We start from the raw sequence: 23048 nt of genomic DNA, 5'->3' as shown, positions 1-23048 counted from the left end.
CCCTTTTAAGATTAATTTACTGCATCTAAGAAAATTAGAAGTGAAACTGCAGATGTAGAACAGGAAACTAATGTCCAAATGTTTGATATCAAAAAATAAATTTCCAGATGATCTGGAACTGTAAACTCAGCTCTTCCAATAAGCCATTCTATCTCCTGCATATAAAGCGCACCGCAGCCTCTGTCTTAACCTATGGAAGGGCGACAGCTTCTCTCCTTGAGTGCCTCCTTGGATTTTCCTGTCTCATACCCTTACTCTCTTGGTCACTGGGCTCAGAATTGGGGTCACCGATCTTTTTTTCCCCTTAGACTTCCACGTCAGATAATCAAACATGCTACATTTTTTTCCCCTCACAAACTGTCTTAAGTCCATCCTTCATTTACTTTTTTATTATACCCATTTCTTGGAGTAGACTTTTTTTCCCCTATTAGTTTCTTCTCTTTTAGCTTTCTCCTACACATGACTATCATAAAACAAAGCGTATTTGTTATTTCCTCATTAAATCAGTTATAGAAGTACACACAGTCTGAGGGAGTAGCCGTTTTAGAACTTCTTTCTCCTCAATCTTCAGAATTTATTTTTCATACAAGCAATGCCTGCTTCCCACATAGCTTCACCTCACATCACACATTGTCCAAATTTCTCTTTACAGATTATAGATGTTTTAAAAGTTTATATGTTATAAAATGTTTTAAATATTCTTTTAATGTCTATGTAATTATTTATACCCCATTCTTACTGTGATTATCTTTGCGAGGGTAGAAAAGCTGAGCTTTCCAAATTTCTTTATCCAGAGTACAATTCATGTTTCCAAAAAAGAAATGATGTAGAAAATTAGACACATATAGACTAAAACATCAAATGCATTTACTTGATAAGCATTCCAATCGTGTTGCTCTTCCCAAATCTATATGCACAGGACTCTTCTCAAAGTCAGCGGGAGTTCTGCCCGGCAAAGGTTTCACACAAGAGGAGAAGAAAAAGAATTTAAACATAAATAAGTAGAACAAACTTTAATAAGCTCTCTCAATAAGTATTACCTGAGGGACTGAAACAGCTGCAATGTAAAACCTGTTTAATAACCCTCTATTAAATAATTTTCTTTATTTAAATTAAAATCCAGGACAGGTTAAATTGTAAACAAGCAAGATTTACATAATATCAATTTCTAAAAGTGGGGTAATGCAGGGATCTTCTACTAATCAAATATTTTGAAGTATTACGTTGTTCTGCTTTTTTTTACACTCTCCTATTTTGAGTGATTTATTAAAGCCCACTATATAATTATGTATAGAAATAATGAAGCAAATATACTTGTGTATCAAAGTGGCTTGCTAGAGCATATCAAGCAGTTTTAAAGAAAGTAAACAAGCAAATTAATTGCCAATTTTCTCACAGAATGTGGCTTCTTAAATGATGAAACCTTTATAGACTTCTTCAAGATTTTCAACGGCCATAAACTATTTGGAGTCATTTATCTTCTTTGCCAACATTAGTAACATACGCAAGAATTTACTTTTCTCCAGTTTTAGAGAAAGAAGGCTTTTATTTCTTTGGAACTCTCGTTGCTTCTTTCCTGTTTGTAGTCACAATTCTCAGTTTATGGCACTGGGATTATTCCATAGCAATTAATCCCAAAGCTATAAATATGATAATGAGTCCAAGAAGCAAATTTCTATGTTCCCTCTTATCTTCCCTCTTTTTCCATCCCTAACAAAGAAATGGTTTCTCGGGATAAAACATTTAGGGAAAATATCTTGAAATGAAACTCACAAGTAAGGTTACTTTTGGATTAAGAGAGATTTCTACGTTCTCTTCTTTTCATTCCTGGTGTCAAGCTCCCTGCGGGCACTTGATCTTGAATAGCTTGGATGCTAATGTGCAAGGTGGTGCTTTTGCACATTGTTAAGTGACTGATGATAACAATGTGTTAAAAACTGGTTTTCCCCTCTAATTTGTGCCCTGCGTTTCTAGAGCATAGGAACAACATGTGTATCACCATCTGTAATTTCATGAAAATTTTCACAACAAAAATATATTTGTATTAAAAACAACGACTATGCTTCTTCATGATGACAGCCATCCCATGAGGCAGAATTAAAGCCATAACATGATGGCTAGATTTTGTACATCTATTTACAAAATGTGTTAGCTGACTGAGTTCAAACACATAGAATGTGATACAGTCCCAGCATTGTGAGAACCTGGAAAGTCAAGTCCATTTCATTATATAAAATATATTTAAGATGTTCTTTATATGAGGAATAAAGTCCCTGAAAATGGGTTATTTTTAATAGAAGATGTTCAAGGTCTGAAACTTAAAAAGGGAAAGATCCTTTGAAGAGGACTTTGAAAAGGACTTTGCAGTATTAATAAATGGGAAAAAAGAAGTTAAAAAAGAAGTTAAGCATAGGTTGCCAACCTATCTTTTTAATAGTAGTCCAAAAAAAGACACGGGTCATCGCCCTTTCCCTGATGACCATATTCCAGGAATACGGTGAGGTATTTGAAATCTCAAGTATGTTTTAAGCATTTAACTAGCCTTACCTATGCCGTCACTTTCTCATGCCCTCCATACCTTACTAGTATGTCAGATTTTACTTTTATTTTCCCAGGGAACAAAATAAATTAAAAAAAAAAAAAGACAGCTTGTGTACTTCTATGAACAGAGGATCCAAACCAAACCAAAATTACCTTTGGATAAAGTACATTTGTGAAACACAAAATCATATGAAACCTAGAAAGTGAATAAAAATAAATTATATATTTCTCTGTTTACAATTTGCGATCAGATATTTTAGGTTAAAAACGTTGATTTTTTTCTTGATATTTAACAGTATAAACAAATATTTTTCAAAAAATTGCTAGAACGTTATTCAAGATTTAATGCATATCATTTTAATTCCTGGCTAAAAAGTTTTGTTCGTTTTATAAGTTGATGGAATTCTTTCTTAATGTAGGATTTTGTTTCTTTAATAAAGATGGTACTATGTTTTAAAAAAAAAACCTAATACAGGGTTATTAGGAAATAGGTGAAAGTTTTCAAAAGATACAGACTTCCCGTTATGAGATATATAAATTACTGGGATGTAATGCACAGTGTGATGACTGTAGTTAGTGTCTTTCAAATATACAATTCAGTATTATTAAGAAAGTAGATCTTAAAATTCTCATCACAAGAAAAAAAAATTGATCTGTGTGGTGATGGGTTTTAACTAAATTTATTACAGTAATCATTTAGCAATATTTACATATATCAAATCATTATTCTATACACCTCAATACAGTGTTACATGTCAATTACATCTAAATTTTTAAAAAATAGATAAAAACAAAATAAAATACCTAATACAGACTCTTAGAGTTGTCTTGGAAGAGGTGCTAAGAATGTAATCAGAAATACTAAAACTGTCTTATGTGAACTATCTAATTGAGATATTAAAATTGTTTATCACTCTGGGCAGTTAGCATAATTGGTTAAAATATGGAATGAACAGATGCAGTACTCCCCTTCCATGACCACAGACTGATTTCCTGCCCTGGCCAGAGACTCTTAGAGACGTGCCATCGGGGAGGAATAATATAGTATGCACCTGTCTGCAGATTCATCATCAGTATGGAAAACAACAACAAATTGACAAAGAGACTTTGCTATTGCAGATATTGGTGTGTTTGTAGACCTAAAAGGATATGTGATTTAGAGTCAGAAGGCCTGGGAATGAGTCAGCTTCTACACTCAGTCATACGATATAATCTTGGAAAATCATTTAGCTTTCTTGAGCTTTGTTTCCTTTTGGATAAAATAAACATAAGAATAACACATCAAAAGACTTTTTTGAGAACCAACTATAGTGAGTATATCAAGAAGGCACTTTTTACACAGGAATACAAATGTGGATCATTTGTCTCATTGTTAAGATAATTTGTTTTCCATTGTACATCTTGGTAGAAAAATCAGTTTGATACTCTGAATCTTTTGGAGAGTAACAATAATAATCTATAATGGGGAAAAAGTGAATATTGACTGTCTAATAAGAACATCCAGTCCTTTAACAAATAACAAATATGCACTTTATTTCTACTATGTGTCAAGTACAATGGCAGATCCTGAGGATACAGAGATAAAAGACCACTGCCTTCTTTCAAAGAGGTTATAGTCCATTGGCTAAGAAAAGGAAGGAGACACGTACATCTCTTCTAAGCTATTATAGTCTCTGATGGAGCACGTGAAATGAATGTAATTTAGAAGCGGTTAGGCAGTGGTTCCTAGAGATTGTGTGACTCAAGCTCAGTACTTGAGAGCTATGAGAAAGAGATGTATGAACCAAGACCCCGAAGTCAAGACAAAACACACGAAATTCTGCAAACTAAAAACAGTTGAACAAGACAGTGAAGTAAGCTAATATTAAGACAGCATGAGATGAGGCTTCAAGGGTAGAGGAAATAGCGTTCCTGAAGGGTTCTATATTCTCTGCTGAGGAGTGATTTCTGAAAAAGATGTAAGACTATCAAAAGGGGTAGTGATGTGATTATAAGTACATTTTTAAAAAACATACTCTAAATAAAAGGCATATATATTGCAAAAGAAGAAATAAAACTGACATGATTGTCTACATAGATAACCCAAGAATTAATAAGGAGGTTCAACAAAATTGCAGGTGCATGATCAATACACAAAACCCAATTGTATTTCTGTATACTAACAATGAACATATAGAAACCAAGATTTAAAAAAACACACAATACTATATATTTATAATTTCTCCAAATAAAATGAAATACTTAGTATATACCTAACAAAATATATATGGGATTTGTATCCTGAAAATTGCAAAAAAAGAAAAAAAAAGAGCTAAATAAATGGAGAGACATTCAGTGATCATGGATTGAAAAGACTCAGCATAGTAAACAATGCTATTTCCCCAAATTAATTTATAGGTGTAATGCAATGTTTATTTAAACCCCAGCAAGATTTTTTGTAGACATGGATATGTTTATTCTAAAATGTATATAGAAGGGCGCCTGGGCGACTTGGTGGGTTGAGCTTCCCCTCAGTAATCAAGAAAGCATGGTTTTAGTGTGGAGATAGAAATTATCACTGAAACAAAAAATAAAGAACCTAAAAATAAACTGCCAAAATATCCCCAACTAAGTTTTGACAAGGGTGCAAAAGCAATTCAATATAGGAGGGATAGGATTTTCAACAAATGGTGCTGAAGCAACTGGAAATCCATAGGCCAAAAAAATAAAATGGACCTTGACCAAAACCTCATACCTTATACAAATATAACTCAAAATAGATCCAGACTTATATTCAACATGTAAAACTATAAAATATTTAGGGGAAAAAAAAACAGGCAAAATCTTTGGGACAAAGGGCTAGACAGCATTGTTAGATTTGACACCACCCCAATGATTCAAAAAAGGAAAATTGACAATTTGGACCTCATCAGAATGAAAAACTTTTGCTTTGCAAAAAATCCTGGGAGGAGGATGAAAAGACAAGCTACACACTTGAAAAAAATATTTGCAAGGGACATATCTGACAAAGGACCATTATTTAGAATACATAAAGAGCTCTCAAAAGTCAACAATAAAAAAGCAAACAATTCAATTAAAAAATGAGCAGACAGGAACATGCATTTTGCTGAATGTAAATACATTTTACAGGTGTAATGTAAATGTAAATGCATTTTACAGATGGTAAATATGTGCATAAAGATATGTTCAACAAAATTAGCCATTAGGTAAATGCAAATTAAAACCACAATGAGATGTCACAACACACTATCAGAAAGGCTAAAACAAAAAATAGTGATAATGCCAAATGTCAGCAAGGATGCTGAGAAACCAGATAACTTATAGTTTACTGGTAGGTTATACAGCTACTCTGGAAAAGGTTATTGCAGCTTCTCACAAAACTATACATACACTTGTCATACAACCCAGCAGTTGTGCTCTTGGGTATTTATCTCAAAGAAATGAAAATTTATGTTCACACAATAACCTGTACATGAATGTTCGTAGCAGCTTTATTCATAAAAGGCCAAAACTGGAACCTCTCCAAATGTCTTTTAGTGGGTGAATGCTTAATCAAAGCGTGGTACTAGTCAGCAATAAAAAGAAATGAACTGTTGATACATTCAACAATGTGAATAGATCTCAACTAATTCTACTGAGTAAAATAAGACAATCTGAAAAGTTTATATTGCATGATTCCTTCTATATAATATTTATGAATTGATAAACTATAAAGAGAACAGATTAGTGGTTGACAAGCGATAGGGAAGGGAGGAGAGAGGGAGACAGTTATGACTATAAAAGGGGATCCTCATGATGGAAATCTTTTATATGTTTACTGTGATGGTGGGCACATAAATCTATACATGAGATAATTAGAATGAAGTATACACATGCAAAAATTAGTGTATGTGAAACTAGTAAAATCTGAATGTCAGTGGATTGCATCAATGTCAGTTTCCTGGTTGTGATATTGTACTGTAATATGCAAAATGTTAACTTTGGGGGAAACTAGGTGATTGGTGTAAGGGATTGATTATTTCTCACAGTTGCATGTGAATCTATAATTATCTCAAAATAGTTTTTAAAAAATCACTGTAGGTGCAGTGTAAGATAGATGGGTAATGAGGGTAGAATATATAAGCTTATTGGATCATTGGATGAGTGTGTGTGTTTGGGGGCAGGGGTGCTGGGAAGTGGTGAAGAACGGGACATGGTCCGTGAATGACCATGAGGTTTCTCCCTTGGGCTTTATTCATTAGGAGAGAAAACTGAGTAGATGAGGAAGAGAAGTGATGAATTCAGTTTTGATCTTGCTAAGTTTATTTTCCATCAGCCAAGCAGAGTATATAAAATGAGAATACAAGAACGAAGAACAGGAATCCCTGGGCAAGAGAAACAGAGTGAGAATGTTCTGCTGGATTTGGATACATACTCTGCATACAGCATTTCAATGCATGAATGAATAGGTGAAATATCAGAGTCACTGGTATATCACAACGAGGGAAATTTTGAACTCAGGTGTAAGAGTAAACCTGTGGGAATTTCAAATACAGGGTGGATAAAATAATTTGCATTTCCATTAGGCATTAAAGTAAAAAGGAATTGATATTGAGTACCATTTAGGTTGTATCAAGTTCTACCTTGGTGTTCAGAAGTATTATCCTGTTTAATCCTCACAATAGGCTTAAAAAGTTAACTTTTATTATCTCCAACTTCTAAACAAAAGTTAAGTAATTTGCCAGATGAAACAAAGCCTATGAGTAATTCTTGGGCTAGAATCTGAATCTAGATGGGTTTAGCTTCTAAGCCCACATTCTTTCTGTTGTATCAAGAAGCTTGTGGAGAGTGGGGGAGAACAGATCTCAAAGTCCTCTTAAAAAATTGTGGATTTTCTATTCTTGCTTATTTAAGGGTTTTTGTAGAGTTAAACATCTATGTTTATATTTGTAAGTGTTCCGTTTCCTGCAGGGAAGTTTTAAAGGATCTATTTAGGTCACCTGCCCAGTCTTTATGGGAGGTCATGCCAGTTTGGCATCTATTGAATATTCAGGGCTCTCCATTCTCTGGAGAGAATATCAGGCTGACACCTTATTTTCTGAATTAGGGAGGGGTTAATTTTCTTGCAGTAATAGTTAAATAGTCCCCTCTTTATTTTTCAGTTAACATTTTTTTCGTGTATGCAAGCTAAATAGATTTGTTAAGCATCTTTCACTGCAACTCATCGCAACAGATAAACAGCAGGTGTTTTTGGTTCTGTGTTTCCAAACTTTCATGGTGCATTAGCTCTGACTTCATTAACTACTAACATGGGATTCCCTAAACCTCTACACCAGTAAACAAGTAAAAAAAAAATATCTTTCCATTTCTACAAAAAATCCTGCACATTAGAAAGTTTGTTTTTCTCCTTCTCTGGTGAGTTTCTGTATACTCTATTTCTTGTTAGTATCCTTTTCTTGAGGTATTCCATTTCAGATTTTTAAGGTTAACACATCCTGCCTAAGATCTCTAGGGCTTTAAAGTCAATTCAAGACTATACATCACAGGCTACTTACTTTTCAAACTAAGAACAAAGTAAGCCTTGAAAAGGTAACTTTTAGATAAAAACTAGACTTCCCCCCCTTAATCAATATAGATGAAGACTCACTATTTTTAAACACCTTTATTATCACTATTATTCAGTAATTGGAATTTAATTTTCAAAGGCATTTCAATAGGAAACTCTCCTCATCTCCCATGGCCATGGAAATGCAGACTCAAGCCTGAGTAGTGTATCTCACATAAATACTAAAAAGGTGGATAGAGAGTGGGGGATTGAGGATGTTTATGTGGTCTGATCTTCTTTGGGGTCAGTTCATTTTGATCCTTCACCTTTCCAAAGCATCCAAACCTTAGGTGTAAATTTAACTTCTCTCCATGCACGCCATCTAGTGGTTATAAGTGGTATATGTTTGGTTTTAAGGAAGATTCCTAATGACGCGGGGGTCGGGGGGGCGGGGTACACAAAAAACAAAACGGTTGGCCACAATTTCTTAGTCTCTCACCCCATCACTTACCCCTCACACGGACACCTTTAACTACTTTAACTATTTTAGAGATGCGCAGAGATGCTCAGAGAGAAGGAAGGGGACGCACACTCGCAGAGACTCACGCCCCTTGACGCTGACATTTAGAAAAGGGTTCTAAATCCTTCCTGTCATTCTCAAAGGACGAGAAACGGAGTTGTGGCAAGACCTAGACCGAGGGGACTGTTTGACTTTTCGGCAAGTTGGATAGATGACATATTAGTTCCTGCAACGTTCACATCTGGTTTGAACAAATAAAAAGAGAAAGAAAAAGAGGGAAAAGCACTAAAAATTCTGCCGCGGGGCTCTGCAGGTCTTGCTACCCAGTAGCCCCCAGAAGACAACCAATTCCTGCGCGTTCCGCTCCGCTCACCCTCCTTCCCAGCTTCTCTCTCTCTTTTTCCCTTTTTTTCCCACGCTCGCCTTGAACCGGGTCCCAGGGAGGCAGAAGCAAGGCACCGGTCCCCTTCCTCCTCTCCTCCACCAAACCACCGCAGCCAAGCGCGTGAAGCTTCTCTTTGTTCATCCAGGCTGCTCTCCTCCCCGGCAGATCCACCTGGATGCTCTCCCTCGGTGACATTTTGCGCCGGGGCTGGTGGGTGGCTGGGGTGGAGCGAGAGGAGCCCGAGGGGGCGGGGGCGGAGAAAGGTCAAGCCGAGGGAAAGGCAGGAGACGCCTTTCATAACCTGCGTGGCGGGGCGTGCGCGTGGTTATTTATTTATTTTCTCCTTATTTATTGATCGCACGAGCAGAGCGGCGCGGGGAGCCGGGGGAGATGCAGGACCACCCACTGGCGGGGAAGCAGCCAGCCGCCCTCCCGCGCCCCCGCGCTGCCGAGCGCCTCCTGCCTCTAAGCTCCGGCGTTTGCCCGTGCCGGCCCCGGCCCCGGCCCCGGCCCCGGCCCCGCCGCAACGCCGCCGCCGCCCGCCCGGCCGCCCCGCAGCCCCGCAGCCCCGCAGCCCCGCACCGCCCGGCTCGGGCCCCGGCGACAGCGGCGGCGCAGTAAGTTGGCAGGAGCGAGTCCCCTCCGTTCTCGCCTCCCCCGCACCTTTTGAACTTGTTGCTGCTGCTCGGCTCGCCTGCGCCTGGCTTTTGGAAGGTGAAAAGGAGGAGGGAGGCACAGAGGGATGGGGGAAGGGGAAGAAGAGCTCGCTTGAGCTTTATTTATGCTCTCTGGGCGCATCGGATTCGGCTGCTCGGGAGCTGCTTTCTCTGCTTTTCCCTTTCCGGGTGCACGGCGAGGAGAAAGTCTCTATGCAACTCAGCCCCGGCGCGCACTTTGCCAGGTATGTACCGCGAGCGAGGCGCGTTCTGCGCGGAGGCAGATGCTGCTGCTGCCGCCGCGGCGGCGGCGGCTGCCAGCTCCCGGGTTCTGTAACTGTCACACTGCACCTGAGCTGAACTTGAAAAGAGAGTGAAGGGGCGATTGGGCAAACGCTTTTGGCAGACACAAGGGGTGCTTGGAGACGTGGGGGAGGAGGATCTGTATTAACGCCCCCCACCGTGCCCACCGCACAGCACCTCCATCTCTGCAAATACGGCCCAAGGAGTAGAGGCGGCGACCGGACTCCCAAAGAGACATGGGGCAGCTGCTGTGACCGCATCTCCGAAGCTACAACAGGTCGCCTTTTTGAGACTCCTTTGGCGGGAAGGGCCACTTGGAAAGGGAAGGTTTCGAAGAGCTAAAAGGGAAGGTGGAAGGGTTCTCTGATTAATCAAAAGAATACCACTGAGTGACTGCCCTTCGTTTTCTCTATCCTACACGACGCATACTGACCCTACATTATCCAGACTGTGTCAGGGGAGAAATCAGACACCTGTTTGAAGAAATTGCTGCATTTAGAAGCACCTGTGTACTTCTTTGTGCCAGGAGTGGCTTGGTTCAACTGCTGGAAGAGGTTTGGTTAGGTTCTGCTGGGCGTGATTGTTAGGACATTGTAATTTTTTTTTCTTACTACTACAAATTCCTGTGTTTGAGGGAAACTTGCCCTTCTGAGAACTGTGAGTTCACTAGGAGCCCTACCTTGGAATAGGAGTGATACTTCCGGACCACGTTTCTCAGTGGTATTTTGTTTGACGGGAGGAAGTGAGTGATTGTGGCTACTTTGCCCCATTGTAGAGGCCCGATTACCCTCCTTGCCTCTACTTCAAGGAACCATGGCGGCGGGTGTAGCAGCGTGGCTGCCCTTTGCCAGGGCAGCAGCCATTGGGTGGATGCCTGTGGCCTCGGGGCCCATGCCAGCTCCCCCAAGGCAGGAGAGAAAAAGGACTCAAGATGCTCTGATTGTGCTCAATGTGAGTGGCACACGTTTCCAGACATGGCAGGACACCCTGGAACGCTATCCAGACACTCTGCTGGGCAGTTCTGAGAGGGACTTTTTCTACCATCCGGAAACTCAGCAGTATTTTTTTGACCGTGACCCAGACATCTTCCGCCATATTTTGAATTTCTACCGCACCGGGAAGCTCCACTATCCTCGCCATGAGTGCATCTCTGCTTATGATGAAGAATTGGCCTTCTTTGGCCTCATCCCAGAGATTATTGGCGACTGCTGTTATGAGGAGTACAAGGACCGCAGGCGAGAGAACGCGGAGCGTCTGCAGGACGACGCGGATACTGACAACACCGGAGAGAGCACGCTGCCCACTATGACTGCTCGGCAGAGGGTCTGGCGGGCATTTGAGAACCCGCACACCAGCACAATGGCCCTGGTGTTCTACTATGTTACAGGTTTCTTCATTGCTGTCTCAGTCATCGCGAATGTGGTAGAAACAGTGCCATGCGGGTCTAGCCCAGGGCACATTAAAGAACTGCCTTGTGGGGAGCGGTATGCAGTGGCCTTCTTTTGCTTGGATACAGCCTGCGTCATGATCTTCACAGTTGAGTACTTGCTTCGCCTGGCTGCGGCACCTAGTCGTTACCGTTTTGTGCGTAGTGTCATGAGTATCATCGACGTGGTGGCCATCCTGCCTTATTACATTGGGCTGGTGATGACAGACAATGAGGATGTCAGCGGAGCCTTTGTCACGCTCCGAGTCTTCCGGGTCTTCCGGATCTTTAAGTTTTCCCGCCACTCTCAAGGCCTGCGCATCCTGGGGTACACACTGAAGAGTTGTGCCTCAGAATTGGGCTTCTTGCTCTTCTCGCTCACCATGGCTATCATCATTTTTGCTACAGTCATGTTCTACGCAGAGAAGGGGTCTTCAGCCAGCAAGTTCACCAGCATCCCTGCTGCCTTCTGGTATACGATCGTCACCATGACTACACTAGGGTAGGTGCCATCAAGGGAAATGGGATGGAGGTTGAATGGATGTGAGGTGATTGTGGACCCAATAAGGTTATATAATTCACTACTAAATGGGTTTAGGAAAGCATTATCTAAATGGTTTTGAGTAACTCTGTGAAATGGGTATGATATGGCAATTGAAGTACTTAGGGGATTTGCTGGTAAGTGTTGACTATTGGTGCCTGAAAGTGATAAATACACAAAGAAATTTTAGAATTCCTGACTATGGGAAAGATAATACTATATATATCAATACATAAAGATATGATAATGAAAAACACAAAATTGGTGCCCAAATAAAGGTATGAATATGCATAATATATATTGAGATGCTTAGAAAGTGTTCCAGTGTATTCACATAAAAAATTTTCATGTATATTTGAAGTATTATTTTCATATAGATAGATACTTTTGGCATTCATTTTTCCACTAAGAACCGTAATTCTTATTTTACAACATTATAAAACACGGATTATAGATACCATTATCCAAGGATTTTATAATATATATGTACATATTCCTATATATGCATTTTCATTTTGGCTGATAGGATATACAGTTTTAGAATATCAGGGCTGAAACTGATCAACTCTACAAAATGAAGTAGAATGATATTTGCAACATATTTAAGACTATAGGTTCACAGTTTCAAAAAAAAAGTCAGTGACTATCACTCACACAGTTTTTTTTTAGAAACTACAGATCCCATCAGGCAATGGGCCTGTGACTATTAAATACATATAGAAGATAGAGCGGTATCTGGTGAGACTGATGGTCACCGGGGGGGCCAATTATATTATAGAATTTTGTGCATTCTAATTTCCTTCTAGAATTCTTCTGTGTGTTCTTCTATTTGGGGGTAATGGTGTTTTGCAACCGAAGGGACATATCCCAAATGAATGTTTTTTCCAAAAAATAAATATGAAGCTAGAATTAAGATTTTTTTAAGATGATAGAAAAAAGGGAAAGTATGAAATGATTAGTGTTAATCAAACTGCAGAAAAGTAACTCAATTTATATATTATAGGATCTAATAAAATGGTTACAGCTTTTTACTTTTATGAGTTCTTAGGTAAGCCAAGTAGTGATGTTAGTGCCCTTTCATCAGCTTTATGCTGCTTTTCTTGCATAATCAGTTCAATAATGGTTTGGTAATGGCTGTAGGAAAAAGTTATTCCCAAGGCTGCTTCTTAAAGTTTTGTTTCTGGTTACTTTAATTGTCTTCTTTAAATGACAATGTGGTTAAAGTTAACTTAGTTGTATTAGCCATATTGTGTTGAACAGAAATTCTCATATTGTCGTATGGCCAACTAATGGAATATTTCATATGTGAAGAATTTTTGCTAAGTTAATTATGCTGAACTAAAGTACACTACTTGTGATTTTGATTCAGTCCCGCGTATTTTTTTAAGACCTGGTGCATTAAAAAAAAAAAAAAAAAGAAGAAGAAGAAGAATTAGTGAAAATTCGTATCCTACTGCTTGTATGTCCTTTTTATCCTGTTGGTAGTTTTGTGACAAATTTTGAAGGTGTAATATAGGTGCTTAGTTCTTATCAAAGAGAATTTTATATATGTGTGTGGCTTTGGGTTGTCTTGTCCTTTTGTCATTTGAAATCTTTGTTAGGGACGATTGGGTAGTGCAAATCACTATCAGGATTTCAAATCAGAAATATATATGAATAAAAAGAGAACTCTGTTTTAAGAGGAATGAAAGAAACGTTTAAAGGAAATATACTTTAAAATTTGGTGTCTGTGGTAGTGTTTTTCATGAAGTATCAGTGAATCATTTAAATTAAATTTTATTAAATTAATCATTTAATACCATATACTACGTATATGAATATTGGTATTATTATAATGAATGTTGATGAGATACTAATTTCATCTGGCTAGAAGTTCTATTCTAGACATGAGAACTTATGATTATTTTAAGATTTGTTTCCTGAAATGACTTTTTTTTTTTTAATTGTTTTTTGCTTTCAGGAAGAAAAAGAGGAAGTGTTAGCTATTAATAATTTTTTTACTGTATAAATAAAATACTTATAAGCATCTACTTTTTGAAATGATAAAAAAGTGAATCATAATTTCCAGGTCAAATCTATAAAACGGATTTAGTTCGCATGTTCTGTATGTAAGTAGATTAGAAGAATTAAGTGTATACACTTTCTCAAAACTTGGGAGTTACTTTTAAGACTTAAGTTTCACTGAAGTTGAAAATTTTAATTTTCAGGAAATTAAGCTAATTAATGATTAAAAGCAATCATACTTTTAAGATGTAGAAATGTTGATGCAATCAAAATACAATCCATTTATTGAAAAATGCCTATGAACATTTAAGGAAGTATTTGCTTTATAATATAGCGAAGTTTCTTAGAAAGGCATCTTCAGTTCCTCATCAAAATATAGTTACAATATATTTTATTTTCCTAGGGAAATAGATTTTTGTTTTAAAAATCCTGCCTTTTTGGTGTCTTTGGTTGCATTGTGACTCAACAGCTTTATTTAAGAACAGAAAATATTCAACAAAAGCCATTGCCTGAATTTATTTTTTCACTGTGGTTTTATGCCTACAAGCTGGAGTGTCAGCTATAAACTTTCTGGAAAGTATGCAGTAGTTTGAGTTAATATCAGGCTGTGTCTGCTAGATGACCAAGAATTTCCCATTACACTTTCTGAGCCCTTTTTACTTGGCTGTTATTTTTAATAGAGCTAATATTCATCAATGAATGACAATAGAAGTGAAAATGAAATCCTAAATAGTGGTTATCAAAGATCTAGCTCATATAAACATTGTCTACATGAGAAGAAAAGACAAGAGCTTTGTAATTCAGGACTGGCAGAATTTTCTACCTCTCAGTTCTTTTTAAACAATGTTCAGTTGGGTTTTGGTCTAAAGAAATGAGCGGGTCTATCTAGAACTATTGTGTATTCATCTAATCATTTTTGTGCTCCCTGAAATCTCAAACATATCACTATACTATAACTTAACCATGCTTGTTATATAACTAATTATTTAATTTGCCAGTAAAATCAATGCTTTGAAGTATAATTTAAAAGTCTACCCATTTCCTATTAAAGTAAGAAAAACATTAAAAGCACAATTTTTAAAAAATCAGTGAAAGATTTTTTAGAATGGTGATTAGATTGAGTAGCCATATATATCTGTTCTTCCATTTCATTTTGTCTTTCTCTGCATATTTATTGACCTTCACTGGCCTTTGGTACCCTTTTACTCCCCCACCTCCCTCCTTTCCATAATGTAAACTCTTAATTGCTTCCTTTAACAGCCTTGGGAGGAAGAGAACCTGTAATTCCTCTTTTGTCCTAATGACCTTTGGCACATAGCATCCAGTTGTTATATTTCATTCAGGTGGTAGTACTCAAATGGTACCAAATTTAGGAAGTTTTCAAATGTTTATCAATAATCAAAAATGATTTTGTAAAAAATATTTAACGTTTACCATTGTACCTCAGGTTCATGACTTGTGAGTTAGAAGCAGTACCAGGTGGCACGTTAAATGATTTGTGGAACTTGTATGCTAGGCAACATGTGCATTTTTGGTCACAATTACTAACCATTTAGACCCTTGTTTTAAAAACAGAGGTTGTATTACTCATAACATAAAACTTAAGAACTTAAGAAGTACAATTTCTGTGGTCCACCACTTCATTAATTTTAAAACAGAGTTGTTTTTTTATCAAAGTTTTCAGAATGGGAAAGAAAGCTACTATGTGGCATTTCTGAAAAGTTTATGTTTAAAATGCATCTTTATGGGGCACCTGGGTGGCTCAGTCGGTTAAGCCTCTGACTTCGGCTCAGGTCATGATCTCAGGGTCCTGGGATCCAGCCCTGCATCGGGCTCCCCACTCAGTGGAAAGCCTGCTTCTCTCTCTCCCTCTGCCTGCTGCTCCCCCTGCTGTGCTCTCTCTCTCTCTCTCTGTCTAATAAATAAATAAAATCTTTAAAAAAAATAATAAAATAAAATGCAACTTTATGATTTTAACTACATAAATTATATTCTGATTTCTAAACAAATCTAGGAAAAAAGTTCATCTGTAGTGTGCTAAAACAAATAGAATAACATCTGTGCTCTCAGAAAACTCAGTGTAATTGTCCATTTATAAGATTCTGAAAAACTAGCTCTGTGATATTTCAATTTTTATAGGTTTGATAAATTGCTATTTTAAGAAACAAAAACACAGAATAGTTTTCCATTTCAGTTTTCCTAACAATGTGTCAGTATCAGTGTGTCCTCTTTTTAGAGTGCCATGATTGGAGAGGGATTATATATAAAAATATGTCGCATATATGTCACATATGTTTTATTTTATGTATATACAAATATGCTATCTATCTCATATGCAACATAAATATATTAAATATGTTGCTTGCTATATATATTTTAATATATAATATATATGTTACATAACACACATGTTGTTAAATATATACTATTAAAAAGAAGAATGAACTCTTAAATGTTTTCATGCTATCAATCACTATTCTGACTACATAGCTTCGGGGAATGTTGGGAGTAATCTTGCAAAATCATTTACATAGAAACTTTTGGTTTACCCAGTTATCACTCAAAATGGGTAGAATTACTTTCCCCTGCATCAGCATCTGCACATAAATATTGCTAGCATGTTAATCAAATACATCTTTATAAGATGGGAAGTTCCAAATGTATCTTTCAGATGAGGAATCATACTATAGGTAACAGCCATTTTTATTTTTGCATACTATGTCATAGTGTGTGTATATCATTATTATTTTTTTAAGAATGCACGCCATACAAGGGGGCAGGGAGGGGCAGAGGAGAGGGAACCAAAAATCTCAGGCAGGCTCCATGCTCAGTGCAGAGCCTGACTAGGGGCTGGATCTCACAACCCTGAGATCACGACCTGAGCGGAAATCAAGAGTCAGATGCTTAACTGATCAAACTACCTAGGCTCCCCGCAGACTATGATGCATATTTTTATAAAATTCTTCATAGAGCATGTTAATTGTTGGGAGTTGAAAATGAACTTTTATTGAAATGTAAAGAAATGTGATATGCATAACTGTTAACCAAACCTTAACTGTCTTTATTTTGTTTTAGTCATCATTTGAATATAAGTAGTATATGACATGACATACGTACGTATTTTTTAAAAGTCTGTATTTACCTAGCATTTTCCTTTTTTTTTTTTTAATTTTTACAAGTATTTACTTGGTTGCCAAGAAGAGGTATGTCAGGAAGAGATAATTTGTGTTCTGTCAGCACAGCACACTAGAGTAGGGCTGTTTTCTAATTTTCAGTGGGTCTGTTATGATATATATGTGTATATATATAGATGTGTGTGTATATATATATATATATATATATATATATATATGTATTTTTTTCTTTTCAAGATTTCCCTTTAGACTATTTACTTACTTATACTTATTTGTATAGTTACTTCATTTAATTCTGATGCCATGTATGTTATATTTGTGTAAACTTTCCTCCCAACTATATTCATCTTTGACAATAAGTTAATGAACTTCATATTTCTTATTACCTAATTTCTGAATTCCTGGTGGAAAGAAAATTGACTGTTATTTATTTAAAATCCATCATTTTACACATGCAAGACTTTTGGGGGGCTTACTCATAGTGACATAATTAAACAGCAGCAGCATTTTTTTGTTTCATGTTTTACTCATTTTTTTTTCTGAAGACCTTAACACATTATCTAGGAATATATAATAATAACTAACTGGGGACTACTGCTGATACTACAGAGATAAGAAAAGGAATACATTCTCTTCTTTATTTTACTAACATAATGCATTTCTCTTCTAGTTCTGCTCTTTGTGACTCACACCACATTTCTCGTATCACTGCTAGCTCTGCATTTACTGACACAGTACTGGGGTTTAGCCTGATGGTGCCCAACTGACATAATAAAAGCATGTGTTCTTATTCAGTGAACTGTTAGGCCATTTGGAAGCAAACTATATGGTGGTAAGTATTTTACCTGGCCTGATGAAGAAGAAAATAAATCAATCATTTTCCTTGAATTACCTAAAAGAGTTGGCCTATGCGTTGTTAAAATGATACAGTTTAACTTCTCTTTCATTGAAAGAACAGGAATGGTGGAAAGAATATTCACCAAAAAGGAAATATTATTTATCCTTCAGAGCTGTAATGATGATTTTACTTTTTCCCCCCCAAGTCTTCGTATGTCTTGTACTGTTTTCTGAGCGCTATATATATATATATATATATATATATATATATATATATATACACACACACATACACACACACATATATATAGTATATACCACATAGTTTTATATATGTAGTATGTATATTTATACATATCCTGTATAGTTTTATATATTTAAATATATGTAATTTGTATATATTTATATATTTAAATATATATAAGTATATGTATTTGTATTATGACCATTGCTGTCCCATTGGCTGTAGTAGCTAGATTTGACAGTGTGGGATATGGTCTGGTATTGAAAAGAAACCCAGGGGTGCAAAACCATCTCTACATTTCTGTGCACATTGAGACTGTCCCTTGCTTTAGTAGATCCATTTGCATGTTACCCTGAAGTTTCCTTCTTTTTGAACCAGACTCCCAACTGTGATCTTCTCCACAAAGCCTTCTCGACTTCCCATTCCTTCATCCTCTATAGTTAGGATTTTACTTGATATTAGTAAGTGATAATTTATATATGTTATGGTTTTACTTCTTGCATTCCTAACTAGATTAAAAGGCTTTTGAGGTATGGGTCTATACCTTTTGGGGACTTTTTACCTGCTAGTTCAGTGCCTAAATGTAGAAAAATCCGTATTAAAGCTTTGCAGACCATGGTACGAAGTGATACCTGCACGGCAAGGAGAGCTCCTTAGCTGTGGAGCAGTGCCGTCTCAACATCAGCAATAATTTACTAATCTAATCTTTCACTAGGTTCAGTGTTAGGAAAAACTGGAATTTATTATTTGAGTATTTTGTCTTTGTACTACAGTCTACCCTTTTCAGATTTGGGAGAGCTATGAGACTCCTCCACTCTTTGATCTGTAACTAATTTTCTTCAAAAGTTAGAATTAATGGCTGTCAATGGCTATTTCCTTAAGCAGTTTTCTTCCTGGTGAAGGCTGGTAAATTGCAGATGTCTCTGGGAAACATATGGGGATTATCTTATAATGCAAGCCTGAATCAGCACAGAAATGTTCTGCCTTGTCTTTCAGCCTCAGTTCCCCCAGTAAACAAGAGCTGGCACTTTTTTCTTTATCCAGGCCCACTCATTTATGCATCAAATGGAATTGTTTAAAAATAGTGAATGAACTGTTGTCTATAAATGACACATAAGATAAATGTAGTCTATCAGAAAGAAGTTCCTATTCGAAGTGATTAAAAGGCAGGTATACAAAATGTAAACATACATGTAGATACATATTCTGACATGGTGCCGTGCACTTTGCTTTGGGAATTTTGACATGTCTGTTATGTAAAGAAGATCTGAATTATAAAAAGTGTGGGGAGAATAGAGAGTGAATTATCAGAAGTTAGTAATGAGAAAGAATAACATTGAAAGAGTAGGATGACAGTTGAAATAATGTCAAATAGAATGGGAAGGTTTTGTTCTAAAAGTGAAAGGTCTTGTCTTTTTTGCTCTCATGTGGGCCTGATTCTTCTGTTGTCCTCATTTTCTTCACTTTTAAGAATAACAATAACAGTGCTTTTGGAAACCCACAGTTTTACCCATAGCATATACTCTCAGCAAACCAAAACGTGACTCATAGAGTTCATTTCAATTTAACAGGCTTTTGTTGATCACTTGCTACCTGTCATTGACCACAGCAGAAAACATAACTGCCAATTTCCTGACCTTAAGAACCATGTATTCTAGTGGCAGAGGCAGAAAGAAAAACCACATAAATATGTAATTCCAAGTAGCGGTGGGTGCTACCAACAAAATAAACGGAGTAAGAGTGTGTTGTTTTGGGTAGGAGACAGACAAGACCTTTCCAGTGGGAATATTGGAGCTGTTGGCTAACTGAAGGTATGAAGTGAGTTCTGTGAATATGTGGGTAAAGAGCTTTAGATGAAGAGAGAGAAGGCTTCAAGGTGAGGGGAGGCTTGGTGTATTCCACCTAAGGCCACTGTAACTAAAGCAAAGAGAGGGAGGGGCTTTGTAGCAAATGCTATCTGAAAGGTAGTAGGGACAAGATGATGTGGGACATTGTAGACCATAGTAAAGACTCCTGGTTTTATTCAAGACATAATGGGGACACATTCGAGAATTATGAGCATGGTAAAGATAAGATATGATTTTTGTATTAAAATGAGCACAAGCTCTGGAACATTTAACATTTTTTTAAATGGTCAGTTTAACATTAATTTCTTCACCGTGTATAAATCCTCATCCTTTGTTAGATTCATTATACCTACCTAAACTTGAAATTTATATCCAGTTATTCATGAGATTTTCCAGAAAAATGGAGTATTTTATAAGAATGTATGATTAAAGTATTCCCAACTGACAAAAATAAAACTAGTTCAAATGAGAAAATGAATTCCACACGTTAGCTGAAAAGACAAAGGTGTTTCTCAATAGATATGGAGCTATCTGGGAAATGACTGGGGATTATTATTTTGAATATATATTTGCAGACTTACAGTTGTCAATTCTAATGTTCGTGCTCAAGAATGTCATGTATACCTTTGGATTCTACTTAAATAATTTTCATTCCTTTTTTTTCCCCTCACTTTGCAGTAGGTACATGTATCCTTCTTTAGGTGTTTGATTGTTTCTGTTGAGTTTGAAAGAAAAAAGGTTTACATGTCTTGAAAAATGCCAGAGGATATGTATTTTTAAACCCAAATTAAATTGGAACCATGCATGTAGCAGATGTGTATATGTAATGAATACGTAAAGAGGCATAGCTTTGGTAAGAATCACCATGCTGGAGGGTAAAACATAAACATGAATGGATAATTGGAGAGCGCTTGGGTTTGGAAGAACAAGAATTGGATCAACAACATTAAAAAAAAAAAAAAAAAGTGTGTGTGTGTCTCTCAGCTGAGCAACTTGTGAAAATAGTTCCTGACTCTAAGGGAGGTCAGCGTGGCATCTCACTTTGGCATTCTGTTTCCATTAGAACATCTGTCCTTCAGATAATTCTGCATCCTAACCAGTACTTCTGTCTAGAGACTTGATTTCTGATGATATATGCTAGGGTTCATGAAGGTCATCACAAAGGAAAAAGTCCTAGTGTTTCCTGTCCTTTGCATGTGAAATTGATCATGACAATTACGTTGTGATAATTACTGACCTTTCTTTATTTTGAACTGGGAACTGGTTTCTTTTCATCTTGATGCAGAAATTGAAACTATGTAACCCTATACCATGTTAATACGTTTTGGAAAAAGAAAATCCTTATGCATATTGTTTTAGATCATACTGTGGAACTTATGTTTCCAGTTCTTACCAAATGTGGTGTTTGGGAATGAAAAATAAACACATGTATTTGTATTCTTCTTAACTGAGATCAATCTAGTAATGCACATTGGACACTATCAGGTCAGGAAAAAAAAATGTATCTTATGGACTCTCACAAATGTTTGGTTTTCTGCTTCAGTGTAAAGGTATTAAAATCATGGAATTTTGATTTGCAGGGATCTTTAGAAATCATCTTGTGGAAACTTCTCAGTTTATACTTGAAAAAACTAGGAAACAAAATCACAAAGCTAGTTAGTGGAAGTATGTAAGTTTGATTTCTGGGGGATCTTTTGAAGTCTAATGCTTTTTAGGGCACAATTCACTGGAAGTCTTTTTTTCCTCCATATTTCTTTATTGTATAACCTATTTTCATCGTTAAAATATTACAAACAAAGCAGAGCAATAAAAGCAGGTAGTGTACATGTTATAACTAGTTCATAGCCTCCCATTTGATAAAAAGTTATATATATATGTGTGTATATATATATATATTCCCCCATTATATAATAAATTACATATATATAAAACAATGGACTAGTAATATAGATAAACGAATTCATACAATAAGTCTCATCTTGTGATTCTTCCCTTGGTCATCTGCTACTTGTTAAATCTTTTTGAAATTAAAGGGAATTAATTATTAAATTTAAGTTTCAACTCTGAATTTTAGACAATTATCTAAAGTTATGGTTTTGTTAATTTTAATATCAGCAGTGTTGAAAGCAGGCCATGAAATCAGTGTCAGATCGTTTGTTTGACTTGCTTTTGGTCTGAAAAATAGAATTCAAATTTTAGAATATCAGATGCATTCATAATTTGCCCCAGAAAAATCGTGTTATGTTTTCTTCATTAAGTGAAGAGACATGTGAAGGTTCAAATGAATTAATATTTTAAAATATTTTTCGATTAAATGCCATAACAATTAATATGTTTTGAGGAGATCATCTCAAGCTTGTTTCTGTAGTACATTTCCACTTTGAAAAACATGTAAAATATGTTGTTTTAATCCCTGGAATTACTAAAGAGAGAACAACTCCTTCTTTAATTCCCTTGAATTTTTAAAAAAGTTGATATTCTGAAAAATTAGAGCGTAAGCAGATACTTCTGGTACTTTGGGAGAAATCTTCAAGATGAAGCCTAATTGATAAATTATAAGAGGACCTTGCATTTCAATAGAATATGTGTAAAAGAGCTAAGGCTTTGATACTATAGGCTTGAAGAGCTAAGCCAAGATGCATTGCTTTTGCTTTACTCCAGATACACGGAATTTAACTAATAATCATCCTTTTTCATGACACACTTCTGTCATTAATTCATTCATAGCCCTCTTTATCATTTTGTTTACTAAATTTTGATGTGATATGCAAACATAATATGCACAGGTGAGAGCCTACCCCCAAACTAAAGCTATATCATTGGTATTAACCTACCTCTAAACATTAGCACGTCTTTTCCCCATTATGTCCCACCATCTTTCTCTGTTGGAGATAACCATCATCCTGTGTTCTGTATTTATCGTTCTCAAAACTATATTTTTAATTGGGAAATTTTGTTAACTTTATGAAAGGTTATCATGTTGCACACAGTCTTTTGGGCTCTTGCGTATGTCACCAGGGTTCATCCATATTGTTGCTATACATTATAATTCATTTTTTGCTACTATATAATATTCTATTATATGG

At 36.5% G+C, this 23048-nt stretch overlaps 1 protein-coding gene across 2 annotated transcripts in view; it reads left to right on the top strand.

Annotated features, from left to right (window-relative positions):
- Positions 1–9572: 9572 nt before the first annotated feature.
- Positions 9573–23048, top strand: part of KCND2 (potassium voltage-gated channel subfamily D member 2) — a 474780-nt gene continuing 461304 nt past the window's right edge. For both annotated transcript variants that reach the window (XM_087860869.1, XM_087860868.1), the window contains exon 1: positions 9573–11857. In XM_087860869.1, the coding sequence (XP_087716995.1) occupies positions 10743–11857 (1115 nt within the window). In that variant the 5' untranslated portion in view covers positions 9573–10742. The remainder of the gene's footprint in view (positions 11858–23048) is intronic.

This window comes from Ursus americanus, chromosome 3 (genome assembly GCF_024610735.1).
Source record: "Ursus americanus isolate L20-20 chromosome 3, mUrsAme1.1.p, whole genome shotgun sequence".
NCBI lineage: Eukaryota > Metazoa > Chordata > Mammalia > Carnivora > Ursidae > Ursus > Ursus americanus.
Note: the sequence above shows the minus strand (reverse complement) of the source record. Positions and strands in the feature narration are given on the sequence as shown.